General features: G+C 41.6%; 1 protein-coding gene across 2 annotated transcripts in view; it reads left to right on the top strand.

Moving 5' to 3' along the window:
• Positions 1-25,372, top strand: part of ABCC4 (ATP binding cassette subfamily C member 4) — a 220,683-nt gene that overhangs the window by 175,617 nt on the left and 19,694 nt on the right. For both annotated transcript variants that reach the window (XM_021065787.1, XM_021065786.1), the window contains 5 exons: positions 265-456; positions 7,874-8,029; positions 16,973-17,062; positions 20,690-20,862; positions 22,660-22,765. In XM_021065787.1, coding sequence (XP_020921446.1) covers positions 265-456; positions 7,874-8,029; positions 16,973-17,062; positions 20,690-20,862; positions 22,660-22,765 — 717 coding nt within the window. The remainder of the gene's footprint in view (positions 1-264; positions 457-7,873; positions 8,030-16,972; positions 17,063-20,689; positions 20,863-22,659; positions 22,766-25,372) is intronic.

Below are 25,372 nucleotides of genomic sequence, written 5' to 3'. Positions count from 1 at the left end.
GCCAGCAGCTGAAGCTCCAATTTGACCCTTAGCCTGGGAACTTCCATAGCCCACCTAAAGAGCAAGAAGTAAATAAATTAAATTAATCATTAGTGTCCCCATCAAACTACTACTTCCATCTGTTAGAGTTGCTAAGACTTGAGATATTCCAAACTATATCAAAGCGGTTATAAAGATATAAATGCAGAATATCTCATTTACAGTCTCTGGACATCCATAAATAAGCCCCTCTATTCCTAACTCACGTGATGTCATGTCTTTCAGATGATTTCAGTAGAAAGAGTGATTGAATATACAGACCTGGAAAAAGAAGCCCCCTGGGAGTACCAGAAACGCCCACCACCGACCTGGCCCCATGAAGGAGTGATTGTCTTTGATAATGTGAACTTTTCCTACAGCTTAGATGGACCTCTGGTATTGAAGCACCTGACAGCACTCATCAAATCAAGAGAAAAGGTTTGTTTATGCCATTTGCCTCTTTAATAGTCCAGCTAAATGTTGAGCACCAGCTTCCTCCTTGGTGTGTCATGGGGACTCTTGGTCCCTCTTGGGTGCAGATTAGATCAGTGACATCATAGGTGAATTATTCTTGGAAACTGACTATGAAATGGGAACACTGGCATTCCTTTCCCTGTGTCTGAGCTGCCTGATAGGGCTTGGTGGGCTCCAGACCTGAAAGTTAACCCAATCTAGGATATTATGATTGACATCTGATTGTTTATTCAGTCTTAGAGGTCAACCCTAGCTCCTAGTCTCTGCCTCCTTCCTTTCCAGTCTTTCTTTGTATTTCTGAACTACAAACCAGATGCTTCAGCCTTACTGTCCTGGGTGAGCTGCTGCTGAAACCATAGCGTAGCCCCGGATCCATGCCAGCAGGGGCTCAGGGGCCAGCTTGTGGCCATCAGACAAGAGCCCCAAATCATGACTCAGTCGGGGGGGAGGAACCAGGGCCCCCCGCTGGAGGCAGGGCCCAGAGACTTGCCCCCCAGAGGATCGGGGAAGATAGAGGCGGGAGATGGCACAGGGGTGTGTGACCTCGTCCTGCCAGCGTCCATGTCACACTCAGCGTGGGCCCTTGGCTGGCACCAGGGCAGGGTCTTGAAGAAGAAACTAAACCAGGGCAGATGGGGCAGTAGGACGCTCCTCCCCGCCTAACTTGCGTGTTTTGAGTCCTAACATTCCTACACCTTGTGGGCTCAGAGAGTGGTAGGTTTCCCAAAGCACTGCCAATTCCCAGCCCCCAGAGTGCACAGCTGCCCCCCCCCTTCTCTTCTGTAGCCTGGCTGGTGAATGTGTCCTCATTTTCAGTCACAATGCTTCTGCCCCCTTAAGACCCTCTCTGCTTCCATGGGATCTTTTTTTTTTTTTTTATTTTTTTGTCTTATTTTTTAGGGCCACACCCATGGCACATGTAGGGTCCTAGGCTAGGGGTGGAACGAGAGCTATAGCTTCTGGCCACACCACAACCACAGCAATGTGGGATCCAAGCCACTCTGCGACCTACACACAGCTCACAGCAACGCTGCATCCTTAACCCACTTAGCAAGGCTGGGGATCGTCTTCCTGGATACTAGTCAGATTTGTTACCACTGAGCCACTACGGGAACTCCCACAGGATCTTATATATTCTTTTAAATTAGCATTTGTGGTACACCCATGTTTATGCAGCCAAACCTTAGAAGCAACCCAAGTGTCCGTGATGACAGTGACAGATGAATGTATTAACAGCATGTCATATGTTTTCACAATGAACTACTATTCAGCCTTAAAAAGGAAGAAAATTCCGACCTTTAGAGAAACCTTGAGGACATCATGTCAAATGAAATAGTCAGACACAAAGCCACCACTACTGTATGATTCCCTGTGTATGAGGTTCTTAGAGGAGCTGGATGCACAAAGAAAGAAAGTAGAATGATGGTTGGCTGGTACGAGGTAATGGGGATTTGATGTTTAATGAATACAGAAGTTCAGTTTTACAAGGCAAAAAATATTCTGGAGGGACAGCAAGTGAATGAACTTAACGTTGACCTGTCCACTTAAACATGATTAAGTTGGTAAATTTTATGTTGTTTATGTTTTATGTATATTTTGCCACAATTAAAAGGTACCCTCTATGGCATGCTTTGCCTTTTTTTTTTTTTTTTTTTTTTTTTTTGGTCTTTTGTCTCTTGTCTTTTTAGGGCCGCACCCGCGGCATATGGAGGTTCCCAGACTAGGGGTTGAATCTGAGCGGTAGCTGCCAGCCTACACCACAGCCACAGCAACGCCAGATCTGAGCCGCGTCTGTGACCTACACCACAGCTCACGGCAACGCCAGATCTTAACCCACTGAGCGAGGCCAGGGATCGAACCTGCAACCTCATGGTTCCCAGTCGGATTCGTTTCTGCTGCGCAAGAACGGGAACTCCCAATGACATGCTTTGCATTGGGAGTCTGTAGCCCACAGCGGCTGAGGCTTCTTAAGATCAGTGAGCATCTTATTTTCAACTTTGTTCCCCAGGAAGTGTCATTCTGCAGGGCACAGAAGGGGCGGGGAGGGACTGCTAGCTGGGAGAGTGAGTCACACAGGTGTGCGCAACCAGTAACCAACACACACACACAACTACACAAAGAGCTGTTTTCCTAGACATGTTAGATACTTTAAGAACTGCTCTTTAAAACTCTCTCTTCCTCTTCCATTATGTCACCTAGTGGACTATAATCATAATTGAGTTAATGATACCTTTGTGCCATGAAAGAATAAATACTCAGTTTAATTCCGAAGTGATACCCAGGGCGCAAAGCTTCGGTCACCGGGCAAGAACTGGCTCCTCGTCATTTCCAGTTGCATTGTAGGTCAGGAAGAAGGTGAGGACTCGTGTGTGAGGAAAATGTTAACTGCCCTTCTTGACCCAGTCCTGTCGCCGAGAGCCCTGGAAGAACGTTTGCTTCCTCTCAGACATGTGTCCATCCGATTTCTTGTTGTAAATGTAATTGTGTTAATTTGCACTCATATTTTCCCCCAAAGCCATAAAACATGAATTATCTAAGAAACTCTGTAGCACAACTTAGGGACATAATAGATTTGTATTCTTCCGTGTTATACCCCCAAATTATAGCGCCACCTGAGATTCTAAAATGTTTGAGGGAAACCTGAATTTGGAGACCAATTAATAACTAAGGTAACTTGGTTTTCTGGCTTGGTTCACCCCATAATACCACCATTAGCTTCATTTCTGTGTTTGGAGGTTGTACCTGGGCAGTGTAATCTTTTTTTTTTTTTTTTTTTTTGCTTTTTAGGGCCACACCGTGGCATATAGAAGATCCCAGGCTAGGGGGCCAAATCGAAGCTATAGCTGCCAGCCTACACCAACGCCAGATCCCAGACGCATCTGTGACCTACACTGCAGCTCATGACAGATCCTTAACCCACTGGGTGAGGCCAGGGATCAAACTCACATCCCTCATGGACACTATGTTTGGTTCTTAACCCACTGAGCCACAGTGGGAACTCCGGGCAGCATAGTCATGAAGCGGTTTCCCTCCCCCGTGTATATCCTGGCTTCCTTTCCTGCACACCTGTCCTAGCCCCTTTATCCAGAACACCCCTTTGCTGTCGGGGAGTGTGAGCAGCAGAAATAGGGCTTGGTTCTCTTTCCAGCATTTCCTCTGCTGTCCTGACTCCTGGAAGTTAGAGTCAGCGGGAAAATGTAATAGGTACTATGCACGTTTCTAATTCTAATTCATGGAAGAAATAGCCAGCAAAAATAAAGAACCAAAATGAGGTAAATAGCACCCTAGTCTTCCTGGTTAGATTCTGAACACTGTCTGCGTTTTTCATTTAGATGATTTTGTGGTTGATTTGATCATTTTAGAGAGTACTGGGCCATTTTAAAGCATTTTCCAGCTCTAGAGATAGATTGATTTTGGTTTGTTATTTTTTTTGCTTGCTCAGAGCTATTACTTGGATAATACATTTTTACAGATGCTTACTAGACCTTGCTATAATGTGCAAAAATATTAGTTTCCTACATTTTCTCCTACTTTACATAATGTTTTCTCAGAGACCCCTCCACTCCCTCCCAGACTGTCCCACTTCCCCTGCCAGCTTCCTAATTCCTTGTGACTCAGGCGCTGGAGGCAGAGGGATGTCTTAGAAATACAGAATCCCAGCTTCTCTCAGACTTCTTGACTCGAATGGCATTGGAACAAGACCTCCCAGTAAAGTTTTTGTCTTCCATTGGCAATTTTTGATGGCAAGTAATTCTTGATTTATACAAAGGAGGAAGACATATAAAGCTCCCAACAGCGAGACTAGGACAGAGTAAATGCCTGGCTAAAGATAGCTGTGTAAAAGGACCACAACCACCTGCACTGCAGAAACTGTTCTTTGCCCCATGATAACAGGGGTTTGGCCATTTGCACTTAATATTTATGGCTATAGGATTTATCTGCCATGTCTCTCTCTCTCCAGCTTATTGTTTACCTATAAGTACGGTTTTTTAAAAATAAATTTTCTCTTGCCTGAGTTTGAAACCTGAGCTTTCTATGGAAGCCTCTTCTGTGCAGGACACCACAGGTAAAACAAATAATACTGCTGTCAATTCATATAGTCCAGTCGAAGAACCAAGGGGCTGTATTCGCTTTGTAAGAGAAGGTCACCGTTTTTATCGAAGGTTATTAAAAGATGCTGTCCCATCTGTTAGTGTTGGAAAAGTCCACATGAAGGGACCAGGAGAGCATTTCCAAGGACTTAGGTGTGTGAGACAGACTTAGTGACATGTGGCTAGGGTTTCAGCTGGTGGAAATGTGTGTGAAAAGCATTTTGGGGACCAACATAAGCAACAGCAACTTGATTCAGTGAGTAAAGGACTCGGCACCTGCAGAGCATGTCAGGGAGATAACCTACCAGGCGCAGAGCACATATTGTCACGTTCAGCCCTCCCCACTACCTGGTGATGCCAAGGAAGCTGATCGTGGAGGTGAAGGGTGGAGAGGTTAGTGGAGACAGTTAGCAGATGCGCCTTCTTGGGATGGAATGACAGGCACAGAGCTGTCCTTTGGTTGTTTAATCTGAGACGTGAGAGCCTGTGGACCAGAACCGGGAGATGCAGGAGGCAGGGAGTTGGCAGCTGTTGTGCGCTCCAGCACATGGGAAAAGGATTCTGTGATTTTGGAATCAAACATGGCAGTTAAAGTTATAACACCCAGGTTTTCAGTGTGCAGGGAAAGCGGGGGGGAGTGGATAATGGTATCGTAGTTCTGCGGATAGGCTGGCCGTATGTAAGAGTCTCCTTTACAAATGTTCATCCCTGTTTCTCAACAATTCCACATTAAGAATTTATCGTAAGTAAATAATGAACATTGTTTGCAAACATTTCGCTTCCTGGATATTTAACACAGAGTTATTGATAATGGCAGAAATCTTGCAGACTGCCTAGTTATCTACCAGTAGGGTGTTTGTTAAATAAACGATCACACATTCTGTAATATTATGTGGCCATTAAAATAAGTATTTTTATGAAATACTGAATGAAAACTGATGACATCAGTTTGTTCATATTCCAGTTTGTTTACATATATGAGCTTCTATCTTTAGGAACAAATACACAAGTCTAGGAAGAAAATGCGTCAACATCTTAAGAATGTCTCGGAGTGCTCTGGTGATGGCTAGTGCTTACTAACCTTTCAAACTCGCTTACACTGATTATGGTTAAGATGTTAGCATTTTTAGCAGTAAAGTATTTGAAAATTAAGATGCACGTTGTTTTAAACATAATGCTGTTGATATTTAGTACACTACAGTATTTTATAAACATAAGTTTTATGTGTACAGAGGAAGAAAAAATTCATATGACTTGATTTATTTTGCAATATTCACCTCATTACAATGGTTGGAAAGCAAATCTCCAATATATTGAAGGTTTTCCAGTACACAGAATATATGAGCCGTGAATACACACCAGGACCTGCCTGTATGCAAAACGTAGGCTGTCTATATTATCTAAATTATGATTTGCCATAAGATACAAAATCGCAGAAACGTTAAGTCAACTAAAGCCACCTTTCTTACATTTAATCTCTATGAAGATCAATTATGTTTTCAAATGCCATGATTGATTTTTAGAGACTAAACTTTGAAACTTTGGAGGTATTCAAGTAAGAAAATGGGTCAAGTTCCTAGTAACCAAATCGCTGAAAGATTTAGTTCTGTTTAAAGTCGGGAGTTTTTAAAATGTACTGAAATAATTCATAAATGATTGAAAGCATGTCTTAAACCCCTCTTGGATTTCTGATTCCTAAATAGAGATGAAATTATTGCCTGGGACGTTCCCCCCAGGGAATTTGGAGTTGCAGAAGCGCATTGGTAGAGAATAAGGCCCGTTTCTGCATAGATGTTTGCATGTACATAGCTGAAAGCTAGTTTTTACAGTGTAGTTTCATTTCTTTTTTTTTTGTACTTTCATTTCTGACTAGCATTTTACCTGCATATATATTGATTCTTTGATCTTCTTGTTAATGCAGTTAATGTCTCCGTGCTTTGGTTTTAATAATTAGACTGACAATTGACATATATCATTCCAAGCGGCCAGTATAAGTATTAATTGGTTTGTAAAATACCTTTTGATCTGCACGGATGAAAGCTTCCACATAAACAGCAAATGTTGTTTGTGTTATTGTTGTTGATCTCATTATGTGTGTTTTGTCCACCTCCTACTGTCTTTTAAGACACTGAGACCCACATTTTATAATTTAAAAATGTCTCCTTTCAAAACAGATATTTAAGATGTTTAATATTTGGAAGTGATTTAGTTTCTCTACCAAAGGATAATTTCTTTAAAATGATAGTACTTTGGGAAACTAAATAGTTGTTTGTGTAGAATCCTTCTTTTTTTTTTTTTTTTGTCTTTGTCTTTTGTCTTTTTAGGGCTGCACCTGCGGCATATGGAGGTTCCCAGGGTAGGGGTCTAATTGGAGCTGTTGCTGTCAGCCTACACCACAGCCACAGCAAGCCAGATCCAAGCTGTGTCGGCGACCTATACCACAGCTCACAGCAGCATTGGATCCTTAACCTACTGAGCGAGACCAGGGATTGAACCCGCAACCTCATGATTCCTAGTCAGATTCATTTCCACCGCACCACGGTGGAAACTCCTAAAATATTTCTTATTTGAATTGTTGACACCTCTGCAAAAGTGTTCATATAATTTTCAAGTTTCAGGAAACCGAGACAATAGGAATAAAGCTAATTTTAAAACCTGACTTCTTATGGACCACTTAGACAACGGGTGGCCTTCCACTGCTAGTAGATTGATTCTGTTATTTATTTATTTATGTCTTTTTTTAGGGCCACACCTGTGGCATATGGACATTCCAAGGCTAGGGGTCAAATCAGAGCTGCAGCCACTGGCCTACACCATAGCCACAGCAATGCCAGATCCTTAACCCACTGAGGGAGGCCAGGGATCAAACCTGTGTCCTCATGGATGCTAGTCAGATTTGCTTCCTCTGAGCCATGACGGGAACTCCAGATTCTGTTATTTTGAACTCTTCTTGGGACCAGGGGGTCTCAACCACGGAGCATTTGTCAATGTCTGACATTTTTGGTTGCTACAGTTTGGGGGGTGTTTCTGGCATCTAGTAGGTAAATTCCAAAGATACTGCTAAACATCCCACAGGTTATGAGACTGGCCCCTATACCTCTCTTAGAATGAATTATGTGGCCCAAGATGTCAACAGTGCCACCGTTTAGAAACTTATATGCTATACTCAGTATAGAATTCATATGCTCAATATAGAATTCATCTTCTACTAGGATTGTCTTCTACAACCAGGGTTTCTCTCCATTTTTTGCAGATTCTTAATTGTTAATCCCTCCTGGATCTCTTTGCAGGTTGGCATTGTGGGAAGAACAGGAGCTGGAAAAAGTTCCCTTATCTCTGCCCTTTTTAGATTGTCAGAACCTGAAGGTAAAATCTGGATTGATAAGATCTTGACAACTGAAATTGGACTTCATGATTTAAGGAAGAAAATGTCAATCATACCTCAGGTATGCGCGTGTTCTTTTTATAAGGCACCTAAGTTTAATCGCTTATGATTTGCTGGTTTAAAATTGAATGAAATAGTTGATCCTTCCCCCTCCGCAGTAGAGATATTTTTAGTAGACATTTATTCATCATTCATTCATTTATTTAGGTATAGTTGATTCACAATGTTGGGTTAGTTTCTGGTGTATGGCAAAGTAATTCAGTAATATGTGTATATATGCGTATTCTGTTTCCACAGATATTTTCATTAGATGCTGTTTTGTTTGTTCATTCTTTTGTGTGTGTGAGAGAGTGTTTGAATAACTTATCCAGATAGATTTCTAGACTGAAACTTCCCCAGATGCCACAGTTTTATTCACTGATAACCACATTATTCTGAAAATTCTGAGAAATAGCTTAAGTAGCACTTGATAGGTTTTTATGTTGAAACACAGATTGTAACAGTCTTTTTTTTTTTTTTTTTTTGGTAGGGCTGCATCTGTGACCCATAGAAGTTCCCAAGTTAGGGGTCAAATCGCAGCTGCAGCTGGCTGGCCTACACCACAGCCAAGGCAATGCAGGATCCAGCCACTTCTTTGACCTACACCACAATTAATGGCAATGCCGATCCTTAACCACTGAGTAGGGTCAGAGATCGAGCCCACATCCTCAAGGATGCTAGTTGGGTTCGTTACTGCTGAGCCAAAATGGGAACTTCTGGATTGTAATAGTCTAAATGGCATTTTGCTGTAAGAAACCTACCTTTTCAAAGATGATCATCTCCCAGGAGGGCTTTCTGTGCACCTGTGGGGCTCTGAGAATTAGAGAGTGTGTGGGTGCTTTGGGGAGACATTGACAATTCAGCCATTCATCAGCGAGTAGAACCAGGGAGGCCGTAGAGAAGAGTGAGGAGGAGCACGGGACTCGGATCCCATCTCTGTGCTCCTCAGGCTTCTCCCCCTCACAGGGCAGCTCGCAGTACCACCCCTGGAGCTGTTGTGAGGACTAAACAGGTCCGTGCGTGTGGAGAGCTTCCTGCAGACCCCATGCCTGGTTGCTGTGACGGTGGAGCCTTGAAGTGACCCTCTCTTCCTGGGCTCTGATCTCTTCTCTTTTCTTCTGCTTCTTAAAAGAAGTATGACCTTCAGGGAGTGTTTTGGAGATTGGATCATATGCCCAAGAGAAGCTCCTGTCCCTCCTTGTGGTTCTTCTAAGTCAACATAATTCAGAGAATATTTATTGAGCAGTTACTCTACTCCAATCATATAGCCAAGGGCAACGTAGACCCTGTGCCCAAAGCTTCCATCCTGCCCTCTGCTTTGACTTGCTGATTTTTAAAAAAATTTTGCGTGTTTTTTAAAATACTCTATAATCATCTGGCCATCAAGGAAAGCTGAGAAAAATACATATCTTGAAATGAGAAACAGAATTTCATTCTTTGACATGTAGCTGTCCACTTTTCGCCGCACCAAGAGCTTTATGAAGAGCAAAAAGGCTCAGGCAGACATGCTTCCTGGAGTGCAGGTACAGTGAGCTCTGAAATGCCTGTTTAGTAGGAAGCATGTAGAATGTGGCACCAAAGGAAGGAGAACATGGACATGTGTCCTGTGACAACACAGCTACTGCCGCCCACCCCTGACCTCTGAAATACTTGGAAGTAGTATAAGTACTTTGGAAATCAAGATATTTCTTTTATGTCATAATAAGATGCCACCCCTAGAATGTCTACTATCAAATGCCAAAAATGGAGTGTCATTGAGTGTCATTGAGGTGGTGGGAATGTCAAATGGCCCAGCCACTTGAGAAACAAGATGGAGGTTCCTCATATATTCACAAGGGAGTATTACTCAGCTTTATCTTATGTTTGTTGAAGTTTTATTGAAGTTTATTTGATTTACAGTATTGTGACACTCTCTGCTCTACAACAAGATGATTCAGTTATACATGTGCACACCTCCATTCTTCTCCAGATTCATTTCCCATATAGGTTATTAGAATATTGGGTAGGGTTCTCTGTGCTGTACGCCAGACCCCCCTTGGCCAGCGGGGAAACCAGTGGAGATTTTCATGAAGAGTGTATGTGACATATACACAACGGAGTCATTATGCAGCTTTAAAAAGGAAAGAGGTTCTGACCCAGGAGGAGGTTCTAATGCAGGGAGGAACCTTGATCACATTCTAAGTGAAATAATCTCATCACAAACGGCAAGATTATTTCCTATATGATTCTACTTATACAAAGTCTAGGGTTGCTGGATTCATGGAGGCAGCAAGTAGAAAGGTCCTTACCAGGACCTACTGGGAGTGGAGAGTGGGAAATTGTTGTTTAATGGGTACAGAGTTTCCTTGTTTTGTTAGATGAAAGTTGTTCTGTGGCTCTACAGGGGAGATGAGTACAATTTAGTAGCACTGAACTGTGCACTTAAAAATGGCTACAGTGGAAGTTCCTGCTGTGGCACAGTGGGTTAAGGATCCACTTGTTGCTGGGTTGCTGCAAAGGTGCAATTTTGACCCCCAGCCTGGTGCAGCAGGTTAAGGATCCAGCATTGCCACAGTTGTGGTGTAGGTTGCAACTGCGGCTTGGATGTAATTCATGGCCCGGAAACTTCCATATGGTGGAGATGCAGCCCCCTCCCGCCCCCCAAAAAAGTGAAAGTGGTATTTTATGTGTATTTGACTGCAATTAAGAAAGAATTTTTTTATGGCATCCCTTTCAAGAAAAATGAAAAGAAATTTTCAGCAAGTTCAATGGCTGTATTTGCAAATTCCTTCTGACTCTTAGATTTGTGACTTCATGTCTAATGAAGAGAATAAATGAGTTTAGCTGCCTCAGTTTGAAGTTAAGATTGTGCTCATCTCTGAAATGGGCCAAATGAGATTAGTTAGCAGAAATAATGGGCATGCCTCTAAAGTGCTTTCAAGTCCTTGGATGAAAGGATTAAGAAACGTGCCCCGCATTAGGTTTAATGCTTCTTAATAAGAAAAGGTTGTATGCTGTGTACATAAAAGCACTCTATAAATAAAGAAATAACGTTAGATGATTCTTGGCTCTGCCACTAATGTTTTGGAAGCACATCTGAGCAAAGACTGAACATACCTTGACATCACTAGGCTTTGGTTCTGTTCCATCAGTTTCCACCCTACTTTAGAGCAGGCTCTTCGACACACACACTCTGCAGGCTTACAAAACAGTGCTAAGCTTTGTATCCATGTAGATAAGGATCACCAACCATTGTAAACACAGAACCTTTATTTTTTTCACTGTATATACCTTTGTCTCCAAGGTGCAATGCTGCTTGATTAAAGAGGGAATGTGGAGGGACCCTGCAATGTGTGAAGGTCCCAGGAGATCATGCAGGAGGCAGCCAGGGAGCGAATGCTTCAGACCCACGTTTTTATTCAGGCTCTGCCTCATTTGACTGTGGGGCTTGCAAGCTTCAGAGGCCTGTCCTTAAACCAGGTCCTGCTGCACAGATTTGTTATGAAGCTATAACTGGGCGAGAAAATGATGGTGGCCCATGCCTTGTTTTTGTGCTCCTTGGTTTTGTATTTACTATCCTTAAGGATGGAGACCCTGGCCTTCAGGTATTATTTCTACTTCAGCAAGAAGGGTCACGCGTTCTGGAAGAACTCTGCTCTTGAATTTCTGTTTGTGTTTGTGATCCTTGGTGATATTCTTTACATTTATTGCTTATAACATAAACCACATTGATAATATAATTTTAACGAGCATAAGCAAAAGGAAAAAAAAAGAAAGCGCAATAGGAATTTTTAGAGAAAACCATCATGGAGCAATCTACCCGATGTCTCCCACTTAATCCTCACATGTCTCATGTTATCTGACCGACAAAAACTCAGGCACTGGGTTTAACCCACTTACCAAGGGACAAGACTCACATTTAATTCAGGGAAATGCCCAACTCCAGCACCTGAGGAGCTCAGCACTCTGCCGGGGACTTCACACACTGCTGACTGCAGTTCACAGTGGAACTGTTGGTAGGGAGATTTCATGTCTGTTCCCACCTGCTCCCCCGACCCCTGGCCTCTGCCACAGACCTGCATACGCAATAGGAACAAAAACTTGGGGAAACAGTATCAATCTCTGCTCTGCACTCTGATATTTTCTACTGTATCCATTCTATTCTAGTTCCTATCGAAGACAGCATGATGGTCACAACGTTTATTTCATGATCTATTGGCTGCTCCTGCAGTTTGACAAACATGGTCCCTCCCTGTCCCCCTGTTGGGCAGGTCTGGGTCCATGTGAACCTCATGCCAGGAGCGTTTTGGTTGTTCCAGGTTCTCGCAGCAGCCCTGCGGTGTTAGTCCCATCTTCCAGTGAGAGAACTGAGGCTCGGGGAAATTAGTGACTTACCCTGAGTCTACTAGCTAATGAGCAGTAGAACTGGAACTCTCTGACTGTATATATATATGTATGTAAAATAAGTTTTTTGAAATAAATTGTTGTCATTAGATATTTTATCCATTTTTCCTGTACCAGCCTACTCAAAAAAGATTCTCAAAAACATAGCAAAAGTGAGTAAATACAGAGTGAACCTAGAAGATATTTCACCTACTGCTATGACCCTCATCTGAATGACAGTATCTATTTAGTCACGGGTTTGTTCACTTTTAGGTCTTGGGCGGATAAGTGTCAGGGAAAGATAGTCAAACTCTTAGCCCTCCCCAGCCGAGAGCCCTTTCTCTTTAAAATGTCTAGCTGGCTGGGGAGGTCGAGAAAGTGTGTTGGTTGAATATGTCTACATGCAGAAAGCTTAAATCCCTCTTCCTCCAGGTAGGAAGCAGTGTGGCCCGTGTCCAACACCCTGAGGGAGGAACCCTAGGAAGCTGAGAGCAGACTCTGCAGAGGGGGCCCAGTGCTGGTTTTTTTCAGTTGTCTGCTTAGGTGGGCGGGGCCCACATCAACCTCCCTGACTCCCTGCTCCCTGTGATGCGGGGAGCTTCCGGGGTGCTCTCTCCCACCCTGGCTCGTCCCTGGCACTGCTGACCCTACCACGAGCAGGACAGAACTGCAGGAGATGTGATGACAGCACAGATCTGTGTAGGAACCAGAGGCAGGAGAGCATCAATATAAACAGTTAGTGCTGGAGTCCGGTGGGAACTTTCAAAAACAAATGCTGTAGTCTTAAGAAAGGATTCCTCCACTGGTGTTCACAATTTCAGGAAGGAGCAGAATATGAAAGCACTTGCTAAATACTTTCCTTCAGCAACAGGTGGCTGAAATGGATGCATCCTTTGTGCTCAGGATCTGAAGTAGATGAGTATGCTCCCCAGAAAGAACAGCAGTTGAAATTATATTCTATGAGTAGCTTGCTTATCTGAAAAAATCTGGAAAATGGATTTCAAAACTTCTTTGAATGATTCTCCACTCCAAAAGCTCCTTCTCCTGTTGACACAAAGAAAGTGTTTTCAATTGGAGAGGGATTTCATGCAAATTTAGGATTCATGATTGCAGCTCAAGGGCAGGCACAGATCAAGAGCCATCATCTTTGTCATGATTAAACATTCTTTTTTCTTCATTTTTAAGGTTTTAAAAAAGTGTATTCAAAGCAAAAGCTAGGGATTTTTTTTATCGTATTAAAGTATAGTTAATTTGCAATTGGGATATTGGCTATGGTCCCCTTTGCTGTCCAGTAGGACCTTGTTGTTGGTCTCTTCCAAATCACTATATACTTTTGTGGATAAGTTTGATTAGCTTTGCTTTTATCTCTAAGAAAACATTGGTACAATTTCTGTCAGAAAAGCTCCGTGTTTCTGACACAGCTCACTCTGCTCTGTTGCTATTTCCATTCTCTGACTTTTCTTCAGTAAGTCGAAGACGGTGAAGGACGCAGAGCTGTCTCTTTAAGACTTTTCTCTGATTACCTGGTCGCCTTTCCCTTTTTTTCCTGCTTGGGTACAAAACTCAAAGAGAGAAGAGGTGGATATGCTGTACTAGTAAAGAAATACAACTGGATTCTAGCCTAATGCAGTCGGCCCTTTGTTTCTGACACTGAAATCTTCATTAAATCCCACGGAACTGCTCCCTGGAGCCCATGCAAGAAGACTTTACAGGACTTAAATTCTTCGTCCTTTGTTGGCCAACAATGCTCTTTTCTTCTCAATATGGATGATTATCGGTTCATTCAGAGGCTACAGGATTTTAAAAAAAACCAAAAACTCCACCAAGACTTAACATGACATCAGGTGATTCTCTTATTCTTGAAACAGGGAGATGACCCACCCCTGCATAAAGTCCTCAGACTGGAAATGAGACCGGAGCTCTTAGGACTTAGGGAACAGCAGCAGTAGTTGCTCTTGATGCACTTTCGTAGGGGCGGCTTCCTGTTTTTGGGCTGAAATGATCAGAGTAAAGTTAAGTGTGTGCTGTATCTGTCTCGTTTGTAACCACTTGTACAGGTTTTGTCCTGGTCCTGGGTAGTTTTACGTGTCAAAAGGTGAGTGGGTAGGGTTTCTTTTTAAGATAATGAGGGTCTTGTCTTCCATCAGCACAGACACAAGGGCCAGTAAGACTGCAGTTCTCAGTCCTGCAGCTGCGTGGAGGGATTATCCACTTACTACACTAAATGCTCTGATTCCGAGTGGCCGTGTGAGGGTCACGTGCATCATAGAAACTTGTGTTAGGTTAGTAACAAAGTCGAAAATGACTGCTGAATGTGGCAGAGGACTAAATTTTCAAAAAAGTATCACCCTTAAACTCTGATCAAAAACAGGTTGGAAAGGAATGCTTCATGGAGCAAGATCATGTATTTTCTCACTGTATGGTGCCAGATCACGCCCATTAAATGAGGTTTAATTGTGTACCTTCAGAAAAAATATATACTTAGGCTAATAATTTTGGTACATATTTACATGAAGTTTGTATGGCCTACCACAATCTCTACATCGAAGCGTTCTTCCTGCAAACATTTCTTATGACACATATTTATAAAGTTAGTTTATTAGCTTCATTGTTGGGAGGTGGTACTTTAAATAATAATATCTATCAGAAATGATAACTAAGTTGACCCTTATCTGCCCCTGCAGTATGTGTCTGCTATGAGCACTTTTATTACCTTTTGAAGATAATATAATGGTTTCTTATTTGGCAAGTGGACGAGCGTATGATGAGTAGAAACCAAAATGAACAGCAGGTGTAAACACACTGACATATTAAAACAGACATTGTTCACAAGTTGCCTGCTGGATTTAAAGACAAATGTAGCTTCAGTAGGTTAATGTTTCAATCAATCATTCTTTTTGTTCAACAAGTTTCTATTGACATTTTACTCATGTTGAAATACATATTTGGAATGTCATAATGGAGAAATACTCTTATTTATGGCACAACTTTATTCTATCTAGTACTGCTAGATTTTATTCCATCTAATACTGCTAATATATATAACTGCCAACGATGTCTTTTTATATTAGTGGTATTGACTCAAATGGGCACCCTTTTCCAAAAGAAAATGTAAATGATCTACCTAAGACTCTACAAGATTTCTCTCTTAAAACTCAGAAAGAGGCATTTATTTTCAGAGTCATTTACGTATGGCTCCTACTGAAGCAGATGACTAGGAGGAACTGTTTAAAGTAAAATAATTTCATTATGCTGCACATCTCGATGAGTTCCAGATTGTCCTGTTCCTACAGTTAATGATGAGGTTCTGTGAGGCATGTTCTCCTGATGCACAGGTGAGATGATGTGGAGATGAGCTGAGCAGGATCAGAGGTGAACACAGGTGCCACAGTCCCCAGTAGCTGACATTCTCTTTGCACGTGTGGAGAGACTCCCCATCCCAGATGACTGAGAAAATTTAACCTGAAGTGCAGATGTAAATATGTTTAACAGTTCTTCCTTGAGGGACAGACCTCAACTAATCATGCTCTTGGCGTTTTCCCTATGACACCAGGATTGTCAGTTGACTTATGTAGCTCTTGATGTAACATTCCTCAAATAATGATCCTCATTTTTTTTTTTTTTCCTTAACTATGTAAGCCGATATTACAAGAAAGGTATTTTTTAAAAATCAAACCTTCCTTGGAGTTCCTGTCGTGGCACAGTGGTCAACGAATCCGACTAAGAACCATGAGGTTGCGGGTTCGATCCCTGGCCTTGCTCAGTGGGTTAAGGATCCAGTGTTGCCGTGAGCTGTGGTGTAGATCGAAGACGCAGCTCGGATCCCGCATTGCTGTGGCTCTGGCGTGGGCTGGTGGCTACAGCTCCGATTAGACCCCTAGCCTGGGAACCTCCCATATGCCGCGGGAGCGGCCCAAGAAATGGCAAAAAGACAAAAAAAAAAAAAAATCAAATGTTCCTTTCTCATCTTCAGTTTCTTCTCAAGACGACACATTTCTGCACATTCTTCTGTTGTCATTCAATGCTTTAAATCATACATATTTTTTTTTAATTTATTTATTTAATTTTAGTCTTCTGTGTTTTCAGCCCCTCCCCCCCGCATATGGAGGTTTCCAGGCTAGGGGTCTAATCAGAGCTCTGTAGCCACGGGCCTACGCCACAGCCACAGCAATGCTGGATCCCAGCCGCGTCTTCGACCTACACCACAGCTCACGGCAATGCCGGTGCCTTAACCCGCTGAGCGAGGCCAGGATCAAACCTTCAACCTCATGGTTCCTAGTCAGATTTGTTAACTACTGCGCCACAACGGGAACTCCCTTAAATCTTATTTTTGAGCATACTTTATAAAATGGAACATTAATAACGATACTATTTTGTAAACAGTTGTTTACATGGCATAGTGAATTTGGTGCTTTGTATTTTGGAGCCTGCTTTGTATAGTGAAAAATTAATTTAGAGATGCTGTTTTTTAAACAAGCATTTGTAGCTTTATTAATGATTATAGTGAGTTTTGCTTTTTTTGTATTTTAATTCCATTCTGAAAGCATTTGAATTAAATGAAAAGAGGCTACAGTAATAACATTTCTGATTTTGTCATTTTTAGGAACCTGTCTTATTCACTGGAACAATGAGGAAAAATCTGGATCCCTTTAATGAACATACAGATGAGGAACTGTGGGATGCCTTAAAAGAGGTAATTTATAAAATGTAATTAACTTGTTAACATCAATATATATGTAGGTACATTTGTAGCATCTCAGGTAATTACGGGAAGCTTATCAGATAGTTTAACTGACTTTGTTTACCTCCTAGGAGAACATTCATGATGTGGTACATTTAAAATGTGTATATTGGAGTTCCCATCTTGGTGCATCGGAAAATAATCTGACTAGGAACCGTGAGGTTATGGGTTCGACCCCTGGCCTTGCTCAATGGGTTAAGGATCTGGCATTGTCGTGAGCTGTGGTGTAGGTCACAGAGGCGGTTCAGATCCTGCGTTGCTGTGACTGTGGTGTAGGCTGGCAGCTGTAGCTCCAATATGACCGCTGGCCTGGGAACCTCCATGTGTCTCTGGTGTGGCCCTAAAAAGAAAAAAAAAAAAAAAAAAGTGTATATTGATGGTGAAAACCAACAGTATAAATGCCTTATATTTCCATTTTAGCTCTTTCTCTAGAACCCAAAGCAACTGGATATATTATCTTACTTGTCCTTAGCACAGCACTTAACTAGAATTATAATTATGAGTTCAAATTCTACTAGTGACCTTGTGAATTAATTACCCTAATTACCCTGCAATATGCATTTAATCCTCTGCTCTTAGGGAACATCTACTCAGTATATACACTAGATTTTCATTATTAAAAGAGGATAAATGAGATCATACTAGTAAACTGCTGTCAAATTTCATAAGGAAGTGTTTATAAAGGTAAATTATATAGTTGGAATGTGATAATAATTTTTTATTGGCAGTCCTGTCAGTTTAATGCTGCAGGGTGAATGTGGGTAACAGAATCCTGGAGCTTTTGCTCAGTTTTTATGTGGATAGGTTCATTGCTAGAGGATTTTCTATTATTGTGTGTTATTTCCCTTTGGGCCTCTTCCTCACCCTTAAATGAAAAGGATTTTGACTGTTCAGGTACTGATGGTTTGTATATTTTAATGCTAATTATTTTTTGTATCTGCCCTAGTTCTACAAATTGATTCTAAGCTACTGATGGTGGAAACTTTATGTAGACTTCAAACTATAGCCAGACTTTCATTCCTTATAGGACCTAGCTCTGTCTTTTACTTTTAAAAAGTAATCACTTAACGGGAATTCCAATTGTGGCTCAGTAGCTTAAGAACCCAACGAGTATCTGTGAGGATGCGGGTTTGATCCCTGGCCTCATTCAGTGGGTTAAGGATCCAGCGTTGCTGTGAGCTGTGGTGTAGGTCACAGATGCAGCTCTGATCTGGTGTTGCTGTGGCAGCTGCAACTCTGATTTGACCCCTAGCCTTGGAACTTCCATATGCTGCAGGTGTAGCCCTAAAAAAAAAGTAAGCATTTAAGAGTGCTCCGTGCTGTGGTGTTTGTTGGATCCTTGGCCAGGGAACTTCTGCGTGCTGTGGGTGCAGCCAAAGAAAAAACCAGAGACTTAACTAAATGTTTGTTTGAGCCCTTCATTTCAGAGTAATATGACTTATTTAAAAATAAAAATTGACTGTTTCTCCCCAAATCCCAGTGACCAAATTGCTCACATTATCATTGTTTTGAATTGGTGTGTTTTGTCATTTAGTGTCACCCTTCCAGAATAGCTCTGAAATCTGTAATTTATGGATGAGCTTTGACTGGGAGCAAGCAGATTTGAAGGCTTCCGATTTCCTGTTAGTAGTTCTGGTTCTGAAAGCACATCAGGTCTGAGTCTTTACATACCCGCCCTGCGTTCCAGCAGCTGGGGTGATGTTATTTTCCTAAACTAGGCCAATTGCTTCACCTTCTCCTACCTGAAAGGCGGTGCACCTTTGATTTTATTTAAGTTCGTCAGTCTTTCTGGAGTGAAATTCTAGAAAAGAAGAGATGGGGAATGCAGTTCATCATCAAGTGTCCAAAAATGTAGGATGATCCGCTGCTGTTGAACTCACAGAGCTAATGGTGAACTTGGGACCCATCTCAAAAAAAACAAAAAACAAAACTGGAGGTACCGGTAAACGGTTTTATTCCCAGGTAGTCAGATTTTACAACACCTTATTCAATGGACAGTGCGGAAATGTTGCTTGGGAGGCAAATGCTGTTAGTAACTGTCCTAGGGCTTGGCCCTCGCTTATAGTTATTTCATCTGCAGGAGCCAAAGTTAAAGTGTGATAGCCTCTGAATTCTAAATATGTGAATGAAGGTCATGGAATTAGTAGATGATACTAAGTTCTCCCTTTATTTAAAGTACATTTGGGAAGTTCCTGTCGTGGCGCAGTGGTTAACAAATCCGCCTAGGAACCATGAGGTTGCGGGTTCGGTCCCTGCCCTTGCTCAGTGGGTTAAGGATCCGGCGTTGCCGTGAGCTGTGGCATAGGTTGCAGACACAGCTTGGATGGCTTGGATCCTGCGTTGCTGTGGCTCTGGCGTAGGCCGGTGACTACAGCTCTGATTTGACCCCTAGCCTGGGAATCTCCATATGCCAAGTGGGAGCCGCCCTAGAAAAGGCAAAAAGACAAAAAATAAAATAAAATAAAATGAAGTACGTTTGGAAGTTTCTATCAAAAGAAATAGACTTGTGTTTATTTCACAAAGTGAAATGTGTGGTTTCTGTGTATGCTTCTGGAATTCTCCTTGTTACCTTAGCCATGTCTCTTAGAGTGAGAAAGACCATCACTGTGTTTCTCTAGGAATTGCTTCTTCATCACCCCTGTGTATTTTTCAAAGAAAGATTTGGAACTTAATTTTTAGACCATGCTGCCAAGATTATGTCTTTAGAGAAGCATACTTTCCATATTTTTTTTTAAACAAAAATTTCCCTTTGGTATACCAACTCTTATCCTCAGCGTTGAGAACCTTGACTCAGCTACAAAGATCTTTTAATTTTTCTGTTTAGACCACCTTGGCAGAGATACCTTCAGGTTTTGAGAGACTGCCTTACCTAGTTCCTAGGTGAGGTTTCTGAATGTCATATGTTAGGGATGGGGAAACTGAGATGATTTCTTTTCATCAACTTTATTGAGGTATAATTTACAGAATCAGAAAACTCCACCCTTGCAAGTATGATTCAGTGACTCTGATAAATTGGTAGTTATGGAACCCCTATAGCAACACAGCTTTGGAAGAAATTTCCTCCTTTCTATTTACAGTTAACCCTTCAGCCCCTAGGCAGCTGCCGTCCAGCTTTTTGTCTGGGTAAATTCCTGCAGTTACATTTTGAAAATGAAGAAGGGACCTTTAAAAGTTTTCTGTATTTTATCTTGAAAGTAATTTTTTTCTCACTGTATATTTCTTAATGAAATTGGCATGGCATGAAGAGATATTGCCTACTGATGACAACAGTGAAGAGTCTTGAGGAGTTCTCTCCTGGCTCAGCAGGTTACGTCTCCAGCACCGTCACAGCTGTGGCACAGGTTCGATCCCTGGCCTGGGGACTTCCATGTGCCACCGGTGCATTCAAGAAAAAAAAGAAAAGAGTCTTGTGTTGTGCTCTTAAGTCAGAATCTTTCTGTTCTGACTTAAGTCGAGCAGCTTTCTCAGTGAATATTCACTGAAAGGCGCTCTCCCCATCCCCTGGCTCTGTGTGTAGGAAGCATAAGAAATCCTGAAGACCTCTGAGCTCTAACGTCATTCTTCTTTCTGTATCCACAGGTACAGCTTAAAGAAGCCGTCGAAGATCTTCCTGGTAAAATGGACACTGAATTAGCAGAATCAGGATCGAACTTTAGTGTTGGCCAGAGACAGCTGGTGTGCCTCGCCAGGGCTATTCTCAGGAAAAATCGGATACTGATTATTGACGAAGCCACAGCAAATGTGGATCCAAGGTATGGAGCTGAGGTCCATGACACATGAAACCAGATAGGAAATATGTGATGTGGGAAACATTTAACAAAGCTGAGAAATATTTCTAAATGCTCTTTTTACCTGAAAGTTAGCTCTTTTTTTTTTCATTTTTTTAAAGTTTTATGGAAGTCGATTTACAGTGGTTGATTTACAATGTTGTGATACCTGCTGCTGTACAACAGAGTGATTCAGGTGTACAGATACACACACCCCTTCTTTTCCAGATTCTCTGAAAGATAATCTCTTGATAGTATTAACTCCAAAAACAAAGGAGGAATCCAAGACATGTTATAGATATTAATGATGTTATTCAGCCTCTTCTGAGAGCTATATTCCTCAATTAACTCCTTATACTTTCAAACAGTTTTAAGGGAAGACTTTCTTACGTTAATTTATGAAAAATAGGAAATTTCTAAGGAAACACTTTTTTTTTCCAGCTGTGCCTGCGGCGTGTGGAAATTCCCGGGCCAGGGATTAAACCCTCACCACGCCTATAACCAGAGCCAAGGCAATGACAGTGCCAGCTCTTTAACCCAACTCCTCTAAGGAAACATTTTATACTCAGTTTTTCAAGAACAAGATTATGTTTTAAAGTACGTTTTCATTGTTAATTTTTTTTTTTATTTTACTTTTATTTATTTATTTATTTATTTTTGTCATGTTAGGACCATGGCATGTAAGGGCTGCATATGGAAGTTCCCAGGCTAGGGGTCAAATTGGAGATGCAACTGCCAGTCTACACCACAGGCACAGGAACACGGGATCTGAGCTGTGTCTGCGACCTACACCACAGCTCACAGCAATGCTGAATCCCTGACCCACTGAGTGAGGCCAGTCATCGAACCCACATCCTCATGGATACTAGTCTGGTTCATTACAGCTGAGCCACAACGGGAACTCCTCATTGTTAATCTTTTTTAAAGTATAGTTGGTTTACAATGTTGCGCCAATTTCTGCTATATAGCGAAGTGATCCAGGCTTTCATATATGTATATATTCTTTTTTTAAAATATTATTTTCCATCGTGGTCCATCCCAGGAGATTGGATATAGTTCCCTGCGCTACACAGTAGGACCTGATGGTCTATCTATTGTAATAACTAATGTAATAGTTTCTATCTACTAACCCAAACTACTAGTCCATCCCATTCCCTCTCCCTTCCTCCTTGGCATCCACAAATCTGTTCTTGTTTTGTAGATAGGTTCATTTGTGCAACATTTTAGATTCCATATATAGGTGGTAGCATATGATATTTGTCCTTCTCTACTTCATGTAGGATGGTAATCTCTAGTTATATCCATGCTCTGCAAATGGCATTATTTTGTTCTTTTTGGTGGCTGAGTAGTATTCCATTGTATACATGTACCACATCTTTTTAATCCATTCATCTGTCGATGGACATTTAGCTTGTTTCCATGTCTTGGCTGTTGTGAATAGTGCTGCGAGGAACATAGGGATGCATGTATCTTTTTGAATTTTAGTTTTGTCTGGATATATGCCCTGGAGTGGGATTGCTGGATTATTTGATAGTTCTATATTTAAGTTTCTGAGGAACGTCCATTCTGTCTGCACCAATGAACATTCCCACCAACAGTGTAGGAGTGTTTCCCTTTTTCCCCACGTCCTCTCCAGCATTTATTATTTGTAGACGTATTAATGATGGCCATTCTTAAAGTATTGATTTTCAAGAACATTACAAAAATGTCAATATGATACTTTTCGCCTTAAGTCTACTTTTTCTGTTTTTACTGAACTAAATTCACCTTGTTTGATTCCAGAACTGATGAGTTAATACAAAAAAAAATCCGTGAGAAATTTGCCCAGTGCACTGTGCTAACCATTGCACACAGGTTGAACACCGTTATTGACAGCGACAAGATAATGGTAAGAACCTCACCTGTGGAATTGCAGTTGTTTTTATTTATGCTCGAATTTTCAATTTATTCTTCCTTCTATAACTTAGTATTATAATTTTCAGTAAGCTAATATTCCTCTTAATATTTCCTCTCGTTCTTGACCAAAACTCAAATATTTAACTGTACTTTCAGAATGGGCTATGAAATAATATTCTCAATAATTTCATATCTTCATATTAGAAGTTTATTTGAATTGTCATTTTTTTTAAGATTGCCAATCATGGAAATATTCCAAATCCAAGGTATGGCATCATATTTCGAGTGGTAGAATACTGTCATTTTTACTGTGTCACAGTTCTTTCAGTATTTTGGAGTTCCCTTAATCAAAGTGTCAGCCTTTCATTTAAACTACCAGCAGGTTGTTCGGTAAGGTTGCAGAATTTCTTAGCTATTAAGACATTCACAAGATGTGCTGTTGAAGACGAACCTATGAGAAGAAAGGGCCTAGTGAGAAAAATATTTCAATGGAAAGGATTTATTGTAGGAATTTGTTACATAGTAATCACAGAGGGATGGAAAAATGAAAGGAAACATTGGGGTAATAATTTTAGGAAGCAGCTGCTGTTGTCTTAGGACTTAAGCACTCAGAGAGGCCCTAGAGAGTCAGTGCTGAGTCCTCCAAGGAGCAGTCACTGGCAATGTCTGTGAGGGAACACGATGAGCCTGGTTCTCCATGTGCTAATAGAAGATGGGAGCTGGAGTCAGGTCCACTGCTGCGTATGATGCTACAAGAGTAGCAGAAACCTGGAGTTCCCGTCGTGGCTCCAATGGTTAACGAATCCGACTAGGAACCATGAGGTTGCGGGTTCGATCCCTGGCCTTGCTCAGTGGGTTAAAGATCCGGCGTTGCCGTGAGCTGTGGTGTAGGTTGCAGACAGGCTGGATCGGCTTGCTTGGCTCTGGTGTAGGCCGGCAGCTACAGCTCCGTTTCAACCCCTAGCCTGGGAACCTCCATGTGCCGCGGGAGCAGCCCAAGAAATGGCAAAAAGACCCAAAAAAAAATTTTTTTTTTTTTTTTACAGAAACCAGGTAGACCATCAGCTCTGATTTCTACCTTGAATCCCCCCCCAAGTGCCCCTTACTGTCAGAACCTCACAAAGGGCCAGGTGGTCAAAGAGCCTCTGACATGTGATTTGCTGAGACTCAGCCTCTGCATCACAGATGAGAGTGTGGAAAGGTAGATCCAGGGCTGAAAGACTATAGGTAAACAGCTAGCGAGTTTCTTACATAATATATCTGGCCCCGAAAGCATGACAGGCTTTAGGCTTTGGTCTTTGGATATATTTAGTATCTTCCCGTTTTGATTGGCTCTTTCTTCCTTTCTCCTCCTTTTCTCTCTCCTTCTTTTTCTCTCTTTGTCTTTTCTCTCTGTTGCTTGCTGCGTTTCAGTAAATATTAGGGTGTGGATTTATAAAATGATGAGGAAATTATGGCGCAATGAAAAAAAACCTTTGGCTGCAAGTAAGCCCAAAGGAATGGAAGTTATTTATTGTCACAAGACACCACAATATGCAGTGCTTGTGATTAGTGATGATATAAAAGATAAAGGAAGCCTGCATCATGCATAAGAAGCAACAGAATGAAGTTACCTAGTAATTTTGATGGGTAATAACCACTAATAAACAGTAATACTCAACCTTCCTTATGGCCAGTGGTAATGATACCATTTCTTTTGACATCTTGGGCAAACTGTCATCCACCAAATCTATTATCAGCATCATGTTTCCAACAGTATTTGCTCGCTCTGTGTCTCTGTGTCACATTTGGTACTTCTCAGCAATATTGCACATTTTCCACTGTTACTACATTTTTATCACAATCTGTGATCAGTGATCTTTGATATTACTGTGATTGCTTGCCAAAGGCTTGGATGATGGTTAGCGCTTTTTGGTACTAATGGTTTTTTAATTAAGGTATGTGCATTATTTTTTCATATCTAATGGCGTTGCATACTTGATAAGCTACAGTGTGGTGTAAACCGTACTTCTCTCTGTCCTGGGAAACCAGAAAGTTTGTGTGACTCGATTGCGGTATTCGCTTCTTTGTAGTATTCTCAAACTTGGACCCCCAAAACCTCCGATGGATACCTGTACCTATTTCCTTTCCAGAAAGCAAGTTATTATCTGTTCAGAAAGCTTTAAGGACATACAGACAAGCCAATCAGCTGAAAATCCTGAAGCTCCAGAGTGGGGGCAGCCAGCCTGGGGGAGTGTCTGGGGAAGTGACATATGCTCTTGAGGGGCATAACCAAGTGTTGTCACGTAAAGTCGTGTAATTGCAAGTGCTTAAGGTGTAATTATTACATTTTGTTGCACTGGTGAATACTTCTGCACAAAGACGGCTGGATATGGTTTTGTTTACTGTAAGTAAATCAAACAAAAGGCTGGTTGGGAAACAACTGTGAACTAATTAATAGCTTTGTTTATGTGTTGGCTCTCCAAAGGGATTTACCCAGTTTTGGTTCATTAAACGCCATTAATGTGTTAGGCTTAGAATTCTGTTTTACAAAGATGTTCGCTCAATTTTAACTTTATTAAAACCGTAATGTAGTCATAATGACAGCTAATTTAATCTT

The sequence above is a fragment of the Sus scrofa genome, chromosome 11 (assembly GCF_000003025.6).
Source record: "Sus scrofa isolate TJ Tabasco breed Duroc chromosome 11, Sscrofa11.1, whole genome shotgun sequence".
Taxonomy (NCBI): domain Eukaryota; kingdom Metazoa; phylum Chordata; class Mammalia; order Artiodactyla; family Suidae; genus Sus; species Sus scrofa.
The sequence above is the reverse complement of the archived record's forward strand: the minus strand, read 5'-3'. Positions and strand labels throughout refer to the sequence as shown.